At 44.8% G+C, this 14,412-nt stretch overlaps 1 protein-coding gene across 1 annotated transcript in view; it reads right to left on the bottom strand.

The window, feature by feature from the left end:
• The window catches only part of LOC106535657 (transient receptor potential channel pyrexia), a gene marked incomplete in the record, with an annotated part of 39,472 nt that overhangs the window by 22,829 nt on the left and 2,231 nt on the right, over window positions 1-14,412 (bottom strand). The window contains 11 exon segments of the mRNA XM_014032721.1: window positions 120-290; window positions 3,178-3,292; window positions 3,370-3,461; window positions 3,775-3,803; window positions 8,206-8,317; window positions 9,031-9,140; window positions 9,206-9,367; window positions 9,477-9,627; window positions 9,961-10,047; window positions 11,608-11,765; window positions 12,185-12,287. Coding sequence (XP_013888175.1) covers window positions 120-290; window positions 3,178-3,292; window positions 3,370-3,461; window positions 3,775-3,803; window positions 8,206-8,317; window positions 9,031-9,140; window positions 9,206-9,367; window positions 9,477-9,627; window positions 9,961-10,047; window positions 11,608-11,765; window positions 12,185-12,287 — 1,290 coding nt within the window.

Raw genomic sequence — 14,412 nt, 5'->3', positions numbered from 1 at the left:
ACACAATCTGCTGCTAAATTCTTTACATTGTTCTTTTTATCTACAGTGTCCTGAGACAACACATGTTGGGACTTAGCGCTGTATAAATAAACTGAATTTAATTGAATTTTGTTTCCTACCTGAGGCCACATAGGATGTGAACACCGGAGATCATCATGGAGACGACGCTCTACCCAGAGCCTCTGCAGGTGGAGCTTTCTCCTCGAGCGCATAACATCCTTCACCTCCCTCCACACCTCTTCCACGGTCAGAAGGAGCGCCACAACCACTACAAGGACACGCCACCAGTCCTGAGATACACAGTGGGTGAGAAACAGGAAGGTGAGACCCAACCAGTTCATCAACAGGTGAAAACGAGCTAAAAATGAGGTCATAAGACAGATAAAACACAGGCAGTATGCATGTGAGACAGAGACAGACAGGTTGAATACAAATAGGTCATATTGTGTCACACCAGAAAGACAGCCATGTCTTTGACATGTTATGTGTCTGTTTTAGTGCCTGCTTCTGCTTCCTGGTCATGCAGTTTTTTAAAATATTAATACTAATTAATGTGTTTTTCTTGGGCAGAAAGCATAGCTTGCTAATAGCTAACACCGGATAACAATGCAGGAACAAAACACTTACCTTTTTATAAATTCATGCGGCTGCCGGACTTAGCAGTCCTCTACATTGTAGCCAATGCTTTGGTTGAGTGTTGCTGCATCCCTCTATACAATCATACTCTATTTTGGCACCTGGAACGTCATCTTCATTTACGTTTACATGAAATAAAGCTGTGGGTTCAGGCATGATGTATGCGGTCCGCTGCAAAATTTGTTTGACATCCAGGACTTGAGGGATTCCTGGAAATTCTCTTAATGTCGTCCCTGACCAACGCTATTGGAGCTCTGTTTTTGGACCATATACTTGAAACAGGAAACCAACATCCCAGTCTGCCAATCCAATGGCACTGCCTCGATGTCCACACAGTGTTGTAAATGTGTGTAAACCAAGAGCTCAGAAACATCCAGAGCCTTGAGGAACTAGGGGCAGAGCTAGTCCACTCCTGGAGCCCTGCCACCATGGAGATCCCTCAGCCTTAGTTATAGACTAACCAACCCCAAAACCCTCTGACTCGGCTTTGTTTATGGAAGACATGCTTGTGGGATTAAGATAATCCTCAAAGTATTACTTCCACCGCTGACAACATCACTTGTTGTTGTCAAGAGCAGGCCACTTTCACTGTGCACTATGTTGGTAAAGTGTTTCACCCAGCTCACCCTGACTGTTTGCAAGAACTTCTTGGAGTTGATCAAGAGTCTCAATCTTCACCAAACTCAACCCACATTTGAGCTTTACCTCAGCAACAGCCAGGGCTGCAGCCCCATTGGCTCACTGACACCCCTTAGATTTTTCTAGAGGTCTATCAGCTAACAAGGTAGGACTCCTTCTTTAGTATATTGGCCTCCCTCATTCAGGTTGTCCATTACCGAGTTTGAGCATGGCCACCAGGAGAGGCACCAACAACCTTGCTGTCACAATTCAAGGAAGGCTCATTGACACTCTGATTTAATGGCTCCCACCTCCTCTGAGATGCAGCTGAGTATCTGATAAAGGAGCTGAAGATCCTTCTGACAAGTTCCTCTGCCAGGCACTCCCAACAAACCCTCTACATGTTTGGGTCTACCGGCTAGAGATGGGATAAATGGCTCTCTGAAGGGATCTGGATCTTGGGGAGCCATTTGTTTCATAGACCCTTTCAAAAGAGTTGTTCGATTTTGAATGTATTATGTCGTCACGTAGGGAAATACATCATCACATAGCCATATGTAATGATGTAATCCCATCACGTGGGTGGAACCATTTGTTTGTCAAGCAGAAACCCCCATCCCCCTTTCACCATGAGCTTCTGTAATCCACAACTCTGCCTGTTCTCCAAGAAAAAGCAAAGCGGGAGCGATTTAAGTATGAAAAAATAAAGATTATATGAGAAATAAAAGAAATAAAACCAGAAATGGCTCATTACTGCCTGCGATTCGGCTCCTATCGTTCGTTGTATAGAGCCGTTCAAAATATTTGGATCATTTGTGAACATCACATCTCTACTACTGGCTCTGTCCAATATTTTCCACCACCATGTGATCCAGTTCACCACCTGGTCCTAATAAGTAGGAATTTAAGTGTGTTTTGTTTACAAGTGAGGGATAAATGAGGTTTGAAATCAACAGGTGGATCGGTAGTGTTGAGTGAACCTTTTAAAGTATTTGACTTTCTTTGTACCTAAGTATCAAAAGTAAATCTCTAACACAAAATGTACTTAAGTATTAAAAGTATTGAGTAAAAATGAGTGGTTAGATTTTTTTAATGACATTTATTGGGAGGAGATCCCTTCAAAAAACATTTTTCTAAAAGCCGAAATGACTGTCATATTAAAATGTTAAAGATTTAGTAAAAAAAATCAGTAGGTCCTCTGGATGGTTCTTCTTTAGTGAAACGTTTCGTCTCTCCTCCAAGAGACTTCTTCAGTCTGATGAGTTTCAGGTGAACTCAGCCTTATAAGCACTGCCTCCACGTGGTGGACAAACAGATTAGTAACATGCAAAAGAAGACAATCAGCCTAACGAAAGGCTTGATTAGCTCTATTGTTCATAGAGGGTCATGTAACCCATTATTTAACCCGTGTTTTCTTATGTGAATGTAGTGAATGCAAGCGGGGATTTAACATCCCCTTGTTTTTGTTTTTTCCCTCTTTCTGTTGGTATCATTGAGGCCCTTATTCACACCTTTTGCTCACAGGGGGCGGAGTCAAACTTGCAATAACAGCGTTGTAGGAGGAGGACAACTGGACACGAAGGCCTCCACCTCTGTTTAATGATGGACGGTTTTTCTTCACAAAGATGGCTTCTTTTACTCCTCTCTCAAACCAACGTTCCTCTCTATCAAGGATGAGAATAGGAAGGTCTGAGGTTTCCTGAGCTGAGCTGCAAAGCAAACCTCTCAGTTTACCAGTCGTCTGCCTTCCTATCCTCACCTATTATCAGGAACACTGGGTAGTGACAGAAATATCAAAGTCGTGGATACAGGCGAGGGACAAGTAAAAGGCGGTCACAGACGTTAGACTCACACAAGTCATAGGTAAAAAAGAGACAGGTGACCACAGACAGGTTAGAGAGGCATAAGAAACAGACATGTCACCTGAGGAAGAACATAGCGATCACGTGATTCTGGGTGGGCAGACATAGAGATGGCAACAGTTGTCCAGGAAACATTGAGCAGGAAATTGAGGATGAGGAGAAACCATGCACCCAACCTGTATGCAACACAGGTACACATGCAGGTACAGTTGCAATAAAGTCAAACAAATCCAACCAATCTAAAGAAGGTTACCTGCCATAGAGTTGCCATTTGACCTGAATAAGTTTGAGAAATAACGGATTCATGATTAGGTCCAGCTTCCCCTCCTGAACAACCACCTGCAGCTGGAGACATGGCAGAATTTACTGTCCTTTACTGTCCTTTACAGTTCTCAGCAATCTGCATTCTGTCAGCTGTAATGTGCTCCCTGTCCTCTATCCACCTTATTTTCAAACATGGAAGTAAATATGGGTCCAACTTCTGGATTCTGTGTGGCACTTCTGTTTCACCACTTTCTTGGGCTAACTAATATCAGCTTAACTGAACTGATGAACTATGTTGTGGGAACATTTCCAAAAATCGCTGAACAATCAAGATGCCTCACTAGTCTGTCCACTGTCCTACTTTCTGTCCAACTTGATATTTGTTTATACTTACTGGAGATGTGGGCTCACTGATCTCTGCACCTGTAATATTGAGACAAGGCAGACAAAAAATATTCAGTGGAATTATATGTTAGATAGAAATATGTAGGGGTCACCTCGAGTGAAGAAACAATATTTACTGCCTCGAAGCAGGCCTCAGACAGGCCTGAAAAGAGGACAGGAACTCTGTCACAAACTGAACTCTATTTAGGCCATGACAGGTCATTCTAACCGTGGAAGAGAACCCCTCAGTTCTCTTAATCAGATAATGGGCAGAACAATCTCTTCTGTTCGTGACTCATTTGTTGTTTAACTAAGAATGTTTATGCATTTGTTAAATCATGATAATGCCTGTCACAGAAAAAGAGGAACCACTTCTTTTCTCTTATCGCGCCTTAAAGATTTATAATGGTATAAAAAATCACAGAGAATCTGATTACAATGTTTTCATTGTGTTTTTATGTAAATCACTGTTTTTATTTTACTGTGAACACAGTAATATAATTGTGGATTTTTCCTGAGAAAATCTTTCATTTATCTGGACTAACAGAAGGTTCAGAACTGATTATAAAACAGAAATGTTACAGTTAATCAGCATAAATGATTTGCAGTGATTTCTCTTAGAGTCTATCAGAAGGAAGCTAAAGAGGTTATCATGATGTTGTTGAACAACCACAGAATTTAACCTTGACTGGCGCCTGCCTGGCAAATCTTTATCTTTCTTTCTCTGACTCATCTCTAAGCCTGAGGGCGGAACCAAAGTTCGTCCATTCTTATTACTAACCTGGACGGCTTTGAGCACACTCTCACTTCCTCATTCAAACAAGGAAGACGGCTGTGGTTTTCTTCGGAGAATCACAGCTCTGGGGCTGTAAATCTAATCCCACGAGCCAATTAGGGTGGATTTTACAGCCAGGGAACCAACAAGCCTGTCGGTGTCCCCACCCAAGGCTTCAAGTCTTCAAGCATCTGTTTACCTTCCGATGGGAAGATGATTTTTATTTTGAAGGAGAAACCGGATACGGCTTGAATTCAGGACATCAGTCAGGATATTAACAGTGAGAAATCCCTTGGTAAAAATTTTCCTCATAACCCTGTGTATGAGAGATGTGGGAAAAAGCTTATTTCATACTAGGCTCTCTCCTACAAATATGTTGGACAGTTGGAGCCCAAGAGACATGTTGGACAGTTTTTATTTATGAAATAAGATGCAGTGTATTTGTGCAGGAAAAGTGTTGGATAATCCAAGTCCAAAAAACATGAAGGACAATCTGAGTCTAGAAGACATATAGGACAGTCTGGGTCTAAAAATCATCATGGACAATTTGAGACCGGGAAACATGCTGAATCAGCTGAGGCCTGTGGTCATGATGGACAGTCAAGAAACATAGTGGAACATATTGGATGTGGTCTTTAGCTCCCTAGGTAGGCTCCCTCCGACTACGGGTGGGGGAACGGGACCGGACTGTTGTTTGTGCCTATGCGCCTAACAGCAGTTCAGATTACCCACCCTTTCTGGAGTCCTTGGAGGGGGTGCTGGAGGGTGCTCCTAACGTGGACTCCCTCGTTCTGCTGGTGGACTTCAACACTCACGTGGGTAATGACAGTGAGACCTGGAGGGGCGTGGTTGGGAGGAACGGCCCCTCAAATCTGAACCTTAGCAGTGTTTTGTTATTGGACTTCTGTGCTCATTATGGATTGTCCATAACAAACACCATGTTCAAACATAAGGGTGTCCATATGTGCTCTTGGCACCAGGACACCCTAGGCTGCAGTTCGATGATCGACTTTGTTGTCGTTTCATCTGATCTGCAGCCACACGTTTTGAACACTCGGGTGAAGAGAGGGGTGGAGCTGTCAACTGACCACTACCRGGTGGTGAGTTGGCTCCGTTGGTGGGGGAGGATGCCGGTCAGATCTGGCAGACCCAAACGTATAGTGAGGGTTTGCTGGGAACATCTGTCAGAGTCTCCCGTCAGACAGAGCTTCAACTCACACCTCCAGGAGAACTTGGAACATGTTCCGGGGAGATGGGGGACATTGAGTCTGAGTGGGCCATGTTCCGTACCTCCGTTTTCGTGGCGGAAACCCTCGAACCCGCTGGTGGACACAGGCAGTGAGGGATGCTATCAGGCTGAAGAAGGAGTCCTATCAGGTCTTTTTGGATTGTGGGACTCCAGAAGCAGCCGATAGGTATCGGCAGTCTGAGCGGAATGTGGCTCGGGTAGTTGCTGAGGCAAAAACTCGGACGTGGGAGGAGTTTGGAGAGGCCATGGAAAAAGTCTTCTGTATGGCTTTGAGGCGATTCTGGTCCACCATCCGGCATCTCAGGGAGGGAAAGCGGTTTGCCACCAACACTATTTATGATGGGGATGGTGCGCTGCTGACCTCAAGTCAGGACGTTGTGGGTCGGTGGGCAGAATACTTCAAAGACCTCCTCAATCCTACCGACACATCTTCCCATGAGGAAGCAGAGCCTGAGGACCCTGGGTTGGACTCTCCAATCTCTGGTGCTGAGGTCACCGAGGTGGTTAAAAAGATCCTCAGTGGCAAGGCACCGGGGGTGGATGAGATTCACCCGGAGTTCCTTAAGGCTCTGGATGTTGTGGGGTTGTGTTAATTGATGTGACTCTACAATATCGTGTGGACATCGGGGGCAGTTCCTCTAGATTGGCAGACCAGGGTGGTGGTCCCCATATTTAAAAAGAGGGACCACAGAGTGTGTTCCAACTATCGGGGGATCACACTTCTGAGCCTCCCTGGTAAGGTCTATTCAGGGGTCCTGGAGAGGAGGGTCTGTCAGATAGTCGAATCTTGTCTTCAGGAAGAACAGTGTGGTTTTGATCCTGGTTGTGGAACACTGGACCAGCTCTACACCCAGTGGCCACACAGCACAGGGTGCCACTGCTTTGTTGTCAATCAACCCAGCTGTGCACAGAGCGGCCACACCCAGGGCTCGGTAGGGACAGAATGGCTCTCTGACCAAAGTCAGGCACCTTGGTGCTGGGGAAGCCAGCGTGCATTGCAGCCTTGAGGCTTCTGTGTCACCAGCGCTGTGGAGCGGGGGTTTCCAAAATGCTGGTCGCAGATCTTTACTGCCCCTCAGTTCATCTTTGACAGCTCCAGAAATTGGTGGAGGATGTACGTTTGCCTCCCCAGCACCAAAGTGCCCGACTTCAGTCAGATGCTCCAGTCTGTTCCTACCGAGAACTGGGAGTGGCTGCACTGTGGGCAGCCTATCTACTACTCTCATAACATTGTTCATCTGCTTAGAGTAATTTATTTTTATGTTTCTGAAGTTCTAACATGAACTAGGGGGGGGGGGTTTGGGGGTGCATATAATGTAAACAAAAGGTTGGGAGGGGGTTGCCAACAGCACCTTATTTGCATAACAGCACATTCTGAGGAGAGCTAAAGAAGAGGCAGAACTGAAAAGGTGAAATTTCATTATCTGAGATTCATTTTGTGAATTAAATCAAATGAACATGTTTTGCCCACAGATAGATCCTAACTTGTTTTAGGACCCCCATATTAGGTCCTCTTTAACAACTGGCTTCTGAGGGTGGACCATTTTCAGCAAATTGACCTGTAGAAGGATGCGCTGCTTTACATAGACAAACAAGCCCACAAAGTTCTGACTAACCACACACTGAGCCGCAGAGGTCTGCAGGACAGAGTTCTGACTGGAGCAATGTAAAACATGGAGTGTCAGCAGGAGACAACAGATGGAAATTATGCAAATTTGTCACACAAGTATGTATACAAGACATGAGAATGTAAATATACAGGGGTTGGACAATGAAAATGAAACACCTGTCATTTTAGTGTGGGAGGTTTCATGGTTAAATTGGACCAGTCTGGTGGTCAATCTTCATTAATTGCACATTGCACTAGTAAGAGCAGAGTGTGAAGGGTCAGTTAGCAGGGTAAGAGCACAGTTCGGCTCAAAATATTGCAATGCACACAACATTATGGTGACATACCAGAGTTCAAAAGAGGACAAATAGTTGGTGCACGTCTTGCTGGAGCATCTGTGACCAAGACAGCAAGACTTTGTGATGTATCAAGAGCCACAGTATCCAGGGTAATGTCAGCATACCACCAAGAAGGACCAACCACATCCAACAGGATTAACTGTGGATGCAAGAGGAAGCTGTCTGAAAGGATGTTCTGGTCTAAAACCAGCTGTTTCACTTTCATTGTCTAATCTCTGTAAACCTGCTCATAGACTGTCTGAGTACAAGAAAGATATTGGACTCTTGGTCCAGTTAACAAGTTGTAGATTTGAGTCAAAGACAAATGTTGAACAGTTAGAATCTGAAGAAAAATGTTTATTCCTTTGAGTTCAGGAGACAAGTAAGACAGTCTAAATCCAGGAGACATGTTTGACAGTCTGAGTCTGACCTTCAGATGCACTGCAGCGGTGTCAGCTGGAGGACTTTACCTTGCAGGTTTCCCTCAGATGAATGTGGCTCTGGTTCCAGCAGGTTCAGGTAGAAGTACTGCTGCCTGGTCATCTTGTCTGTCACGTGGAACTGACCAATAGCCAGCTGAGCCTGAACACAAGAAGCAACATGTTATCAACATTGTCTACCTGACCAAAGATCTGCCAGATGATGATAGGTGCACCCGCTTCGGATGTTATCATCCATGAAATGGACGTTATCAGGCGTTATCAGTCCCCTAGAATGGCTTCAGAATGTCCCGCCTGTTAGCAGGTTCCCCGTCCCATAGAATGGCTTCCGATTGTCAGCTGGTTAATATGAGGCATAAAACCACTATCTGGTTAATATGAGACATAAAACRACTATCTGGTTAATATGAGYRATAAAACCACTATCTGGTTAATATGAGGCATAAAACCACTATTTGGTTAACATGTTATTAAAAAACTGGTTCATATGAGGCTTAAAGCCACTAAGGTTAACTTTAGAGCAAATGACATGGTTAGCACTTAATACCCCGCCCTCCAACGATTGTACATTGTGGCCTTCCAATAGGGCAATGTGTAGAGTGTCGAACCAGAGAGCAGGAGACCAGGGCTTGAGATCGACACGGACACAAAAAATTTATTACAATCTTTTGGTTATTTACACATTCATTGTCATTGATATATTAACCCACTAGGGGGCACTGTCGGGACAGCCTGAAGCCTAGAAGGCACAGTAGGGACCCTCTGAAGCCATTGTATGGGACTGATAATGCCTAAAAACATCCATTTCATGGACTTATTACATCAGAATCCCCCTGATGGGTGAGCCTTTGTTACCACATGACTCATCCGACCAATAAGAGCAGTGATACACAGCTGTCCATCAGAGTCCTTCCCACTGGCACTTGCTCCAAGTTCCAGCAGGACCTGAGCTGCTTCGCTGCGCTCTGAAAGCAGAGTTGTGGTGAAGTCAGTGAGGATCTGGGATATCAGTTGATCATGTCAGCAGTACCCATGTTGGCAGCGAGCTGGAGTGGTGTTCTGTTTTTATAGTCCGTGCAGCTAATAGTGGCTCCAGCCTGCAGCAGTAGTCTAATGGATCCAACAGCATCGTTTTTCGCAGCATAGTGAAGAGGGGTCTGCCGGTCCAGGAAAGTGTGAGCACCCAGATCCGCTTCACAACAAACAGAAAACTTAAACAGGACTTTCAGCACAAAATACTGATAATAAACAGAAGCAGCAGAGATCTGCTTAGCATTTCCTTTAGATTCCACTGCACAAACCATTTTGATCCAGCAGGAACTGGACCATGTCCTCGTAGTCCAGGGCAGAGGCTACATGCAGTGGAGTAACTCCAAACTGGTCTGAACGGAGGGGGTCAGAACCCCGGTCTAAAAAGAACTTCATCACATCAACACTCCAAGCCCTGGATACCTGAAGACACAGACGCACCTGAGTTCAGATGAACAAAGACCAGAGATAAATACTAAACAGGAAGTGCAGGTTAGAGATAAATACTAAACAGGAAGTGCAGGTTAGAGATAAATACTAAACAGGAAGTGCAGGTTAGAGATAAATACTAAACAGGAAGTGCAGGTTAGAGATAAATACTAAACAGGAAGTGCAGTTTAGAGATAAATGCTAAACAGGAAGTGCAGGTTAGAGAAATACTAAACAGGAAGTGCAAGTTAGCCACTAGTCACATTACATTTTCACTATATTACAACCACAGTGAAAATAAACTGGGGGAAAAGAAAGTCAAGAGACCTCATGAAGGACCGTTTGACCATATCTGTCTGAGCAGTTTGGATCGGCACCATCTGAGATCACCTCATCCAGAAACTGAAGATCCACCTGAACACAGAGACACTGTTAGCAGTTTTTAGCAGAAGGAATATTGACATCAGTTTTTATTTCTTGAGTACAGTTGGTAGCTTATTAAACAGTCCACTTACTCACCTTTATGTCCTGTGGGTGAGTCAACTAACAAGACCAAAAAGTTGTAATCTTTATGTTCCACATTAGTCTGAATACATGGTTGGTCTTATCGGTTAGTCTTACATCAGAACTCCTAACAGTCAGAGTTACCTGGTAAGAGAGTTTTGGCCGGTCTCACGTGGTCAGAGTTAATTGATAAGAGTGGGGGCTGAGTGTTGGAAGGGTGGATTCAAGGGCGTAACTTTAGGCCTACCATTGGGGGCGTTATGCCCTCTGCCTATTTTATTTATTTATTGAATCACTTACCTTTGTAAAATTATTCAGGATATTTTGGGGTTAAAATTCATGCTTTGATTGTTATTTACTTAACTTTGTTATTTTCTTTGTATTTATTCTGCACGTTTTCTGTTCCTCATCAGTTCAACAATTAAGAAAAGGCTTAAGGCCCCCACACATTCGGGCGTACTTCGCTCTGTGGAGGTCCGCGCGGACTTGAGGTGGACTCAGTGTGGACTCGAAGCGGCTGTCTGCCGGACTGGTCCGTGCAGAAATCATTTTTTATGTCTGCGTCCATAGTGTCGCACAATAAACTGCCAGGCGAGTTCACGTCAAACTGCTTTGGATGCAACACCAAGCTGATAAAGTTGAGAATCGGTGTCATTTGTGGACGAAATGGAGTCAAATTCAGAAGAGTTTCTCATGGAGGAGATTAGAAAACTTTATGACGCGTCAATGAAGGAACATAAAGACTTTCAGCGAGCAACAAATTCGTGGAGGAAATAGTTCAGATCCTGGGTAAGGTAGTTCTTTTCTTTTGTTGTTTTAAAGCTAAAATGCAAACTCTCTCTTCCTCCTCGTCCTTGACATCATGACTGAAATTGTGAGAAATTACAGAATTTGTCAGGCGGTCAGTACGCTCGAGTATGAAGTGTCAAACATCTGCAGACAGTAGGCTATGCGCAGAGTCTGCATGGCTCATGGACCGCACACAGTACACCTGAGTGTGTGGGAGCCTTTACTCCCCCCATTTGTTTTCCAACAGTAGCAATTTTTTTTTACAATTTTAGGAGGTATTTCTCAATTTTCCAAGAGTATGTAGACTGAACAAAAATATAAACACAGAACTTTTGTTTTTGCTCCTTTATATAATGCAATAATTGTTCCACACTTGATCTAATGTATTGTTTGGGGAAAATCATGCAAAACAATTCCAAATCCTATTTTTATTTTACAGAAAAGAGCTGTAAGAATTATCACCAGGAAGCAGTACTATCACCCATCAAATACATCGTTCCATCAGTTGAAGTTATTTAAATTCTATGATTTGGTTGATTATGGTATTTTATCAGTTATAGGGCTCATAAAAACACATTACCTTCAAACATTCAGTTACTTTTTGTTAAAAGAGAGAGTTGTTACAGTAGTCAGAGTTCTTCGTTTTGAGTGTCCTGGCCAGAGTTCAGTGGTCAGACTTACCTGGTCTGTCTCCTGGTTTTTAGCTGCCAGGTCTCTGAAGTGGTCTAGCAGTTTTCTGTTGAGTTGCTGGATTCTGTTGTTGGTATCAATTTCATCTCTCTGGTCTTCACCTTCTTCATCTTTTGCCAGACCTCTGTACTTTGTCTCCATGTGGACTCCTAAAGATGAAATGGTAAATGGACTGTACTTATATAGCTCCTTTCTATCCAACCAGGACACTCAAAGCTCTTCACACAATCTGTGTCCTCATTTACCCATTCACACAGCACTCTATTAGGTCTCTACACGCTAACATACAATCATCTGTGGAGACCAATCAGTGCCAATCACATTCATACACTGATGGGACACATCAGAGACAGTGGTGGAGTGCCCAAAAACACAACTGAGACAGATGGAATGGGGGATTGAACCGGCAGCCTACCGGTTCCAGGAGGCCTCCATTAACCACTCTGTCAGCCTTCCCAACATTAAATAGGAAAAAGCAGGATAAAAGCAGAATGGATGGACAAACCTCAATGCAGTAAGGTTAGATCCAGATCTGATAAGCAGACAGAACTGAACCAGGCTAACTCACCCGTCAACTTTCTCCTTTGCTTCCAGCGGCCTCGAGAGTACAATGCCCAGCGAGACGCAGCTGTGAACACAGAGGATCCAGATTCCACAGGATTGTCCAGGACCTTGGGATATTCAAAGACCTTATTATGTGATCTTTATCAGATCTTTATCAGATCTTTTAAAAATTATCTTTGGTCTTTGGCGGCATTTCCCTCCATCACAGTTCAGTCCTGTTAGCTGAACCTTTGACCTACAGTTGATAATGGATTTGCTCTTAAAACTTTCAGATTATGTTAATCTGTTGAAGAGGAATTTTAAGATTTTATACTTCTTTCTTCTTTTGTCCATTTAGCTCAGATTATTGAAGTACACAGTGCACACCAGGCTAACGTGTGTCCAGTTTTCAGTCTACATCTCTTTGTGTATCACCATGTTAGAGCTAAAATCTATTTCCTGTCAAACTATGATATCTAACAGAAAAAACGGGACCAGTTGTGTTTCTACAACAAGATGCTGGGAACAAAGATACTACACATCCTAATTTATTTATGTGTTGACATAACTCTGGTTTATCTCTTGGGATTTGTTTTCATTTGTCTGAAAGGATTAGAGGTCAGAGTTAAAATCATTCCTCTGAAAATGGTCAGGAACTGAAATTGAGAGAAGAATCAGCCAAAGTCCAAATGAAATCCCTAGAAGACCTTCAATGAGACTGGAGAAGTTCTGAATGAGCCCACGGAGCCCCATGCAAAACAGCATTTTCCATTTTCTATATCTTTTAACTTCTGTTAAGATCTGTAAGTTGAACCTTGACAGGTTTGGTATCAATATAAAGCTAAGAATCTTGTGCTCACTCCCACTGGTTGCTTGTAGACATTTAGGGTTTTAGACTAGAGTTTGGGTGGAGGGAAAACTGGCACCATATCGGCCTCTCCCTTCTTCTTCGCCTTATAAAACAACACGCATCAACAGCACATCTGAGGGTGTGTGTGTGGGGGGCATCCTGACTCCCCTGGGGCTGTTTGGACTTCTGGAAAGCTTGTTTCCATGGTTGGCCCTCTGGCTGGAGTTGCCGCTGGAGTATGGGAGGTGGTCATCTGGGGGTGTGCTCTTGGCCGTTGGCAAAGTATGGGGGTGGTTGGGGGCATGGCTTTGCTGTGGCGGGGGGCTGGCTGGGTGGAGCTTTGGCTGTCTGCTTCTCTCTACCCCAGAATGAAGGGGTCTACCTCCTGGGTTTGGATGTAGGCTGCCCTCTGTAGGGGGCGGGTGTGTGTCCTGCACCTGGGGGGGTATAGAGTGTGTATGGGGAGTGTGAGTGGAGTATTGCATCCATCTTGTGTGTCTTTGAATGAGTGGGTGTGAGGATGAGGGTGGGATTGTGTGATTGTGTCTGTATATGATTGGATATGTGTCAGGCTGGGACATGGGCTGCCCCCTCTTCTGGTTCATCTTGGGGCCCACTACTGGTGGTGACCCTGCTCCCCTGCCACACTACCCTCTGGTGGGTTGTGCCTTTGCCCGCCGGTGTGCTGGTGGCTCTCGGTGTCTGAGCACTCGGGTGTGTGCCGGCTCAGCCTGGTGGCTGCCTGATGAGGCTTGGGTCCTTTGGCCCTGTTGGGCCTTGGCTGGGCGTGGTGCGCTCTGGGGACCTGGGCCTCTGTGTCCATAGCCGGATCTGCTCAGGCATAGTGGGTCCCGGCGGAGCCTGTGGGCTCGTTGCTGCTGGCCCTGGGGGATTACTGTGTGGGGTCACTGGGGGGGGGAGGGGGGGCAATCCCAGTTCTCTCCTCTGGTCGACTCTGGGGGTGGACTGTTCCTGCGGTGGTACCCCTGGGGGTTTCACACTTGGGGTCCCTCTCAGGGTCTTTGGCTCTGGTCTCCCTTATGTCTGCCTCGGGCCTTGGGGGTCGGGTCTGTGGGTCTCCAGAGTCACAAACATTCCAATAAAGAGACCTTGTAGAGACATGCTCACAACCACACACAAACAGTTGTTCAGATCCAAGAGTTTCTTAGACACATTCTGGCCCTCATGCAAGAGCATGTTCGTATTCTTCTCCTAAATTTCTCTTACTTTTGTTCGTACAAAGGGTTCGTACGAACATGTCACGTCAGATTCAACAAACTCTTCTATCTTCAGGAAAAGTGTGTAAATGAGCTGCGTAAATTCCAACCCATTCTCACTCCCAAGTCGTCACATATTGACGCTTTTCCAAAGTTCCCTTTGCGTCCAATTTTGATGCATCAGGT

The sequence above is a fragment of the Austrofundulus limnaeus genome, unplaced genomic scaffold, assembly GCF_001266775.1.
Source record: "Austrofundulus limnaeus strain Quisiro unplaced genomic scaffold, Austrofundulus_limnaeus-1.0 Scaffold1520, whole genome shotgun sequence".
Lineage (NCBI taxonomy): Eukaryota > Metazoa > Chordata > Actinopteri > Cyprinodontiformes > Rivulidae > Austrofundulus > Austrofundulus limnaeus.
Note: the sequence above shows the minus strand (reverse complement) of the source record. Positions and strands in the feature narration are given on the sequence as shown.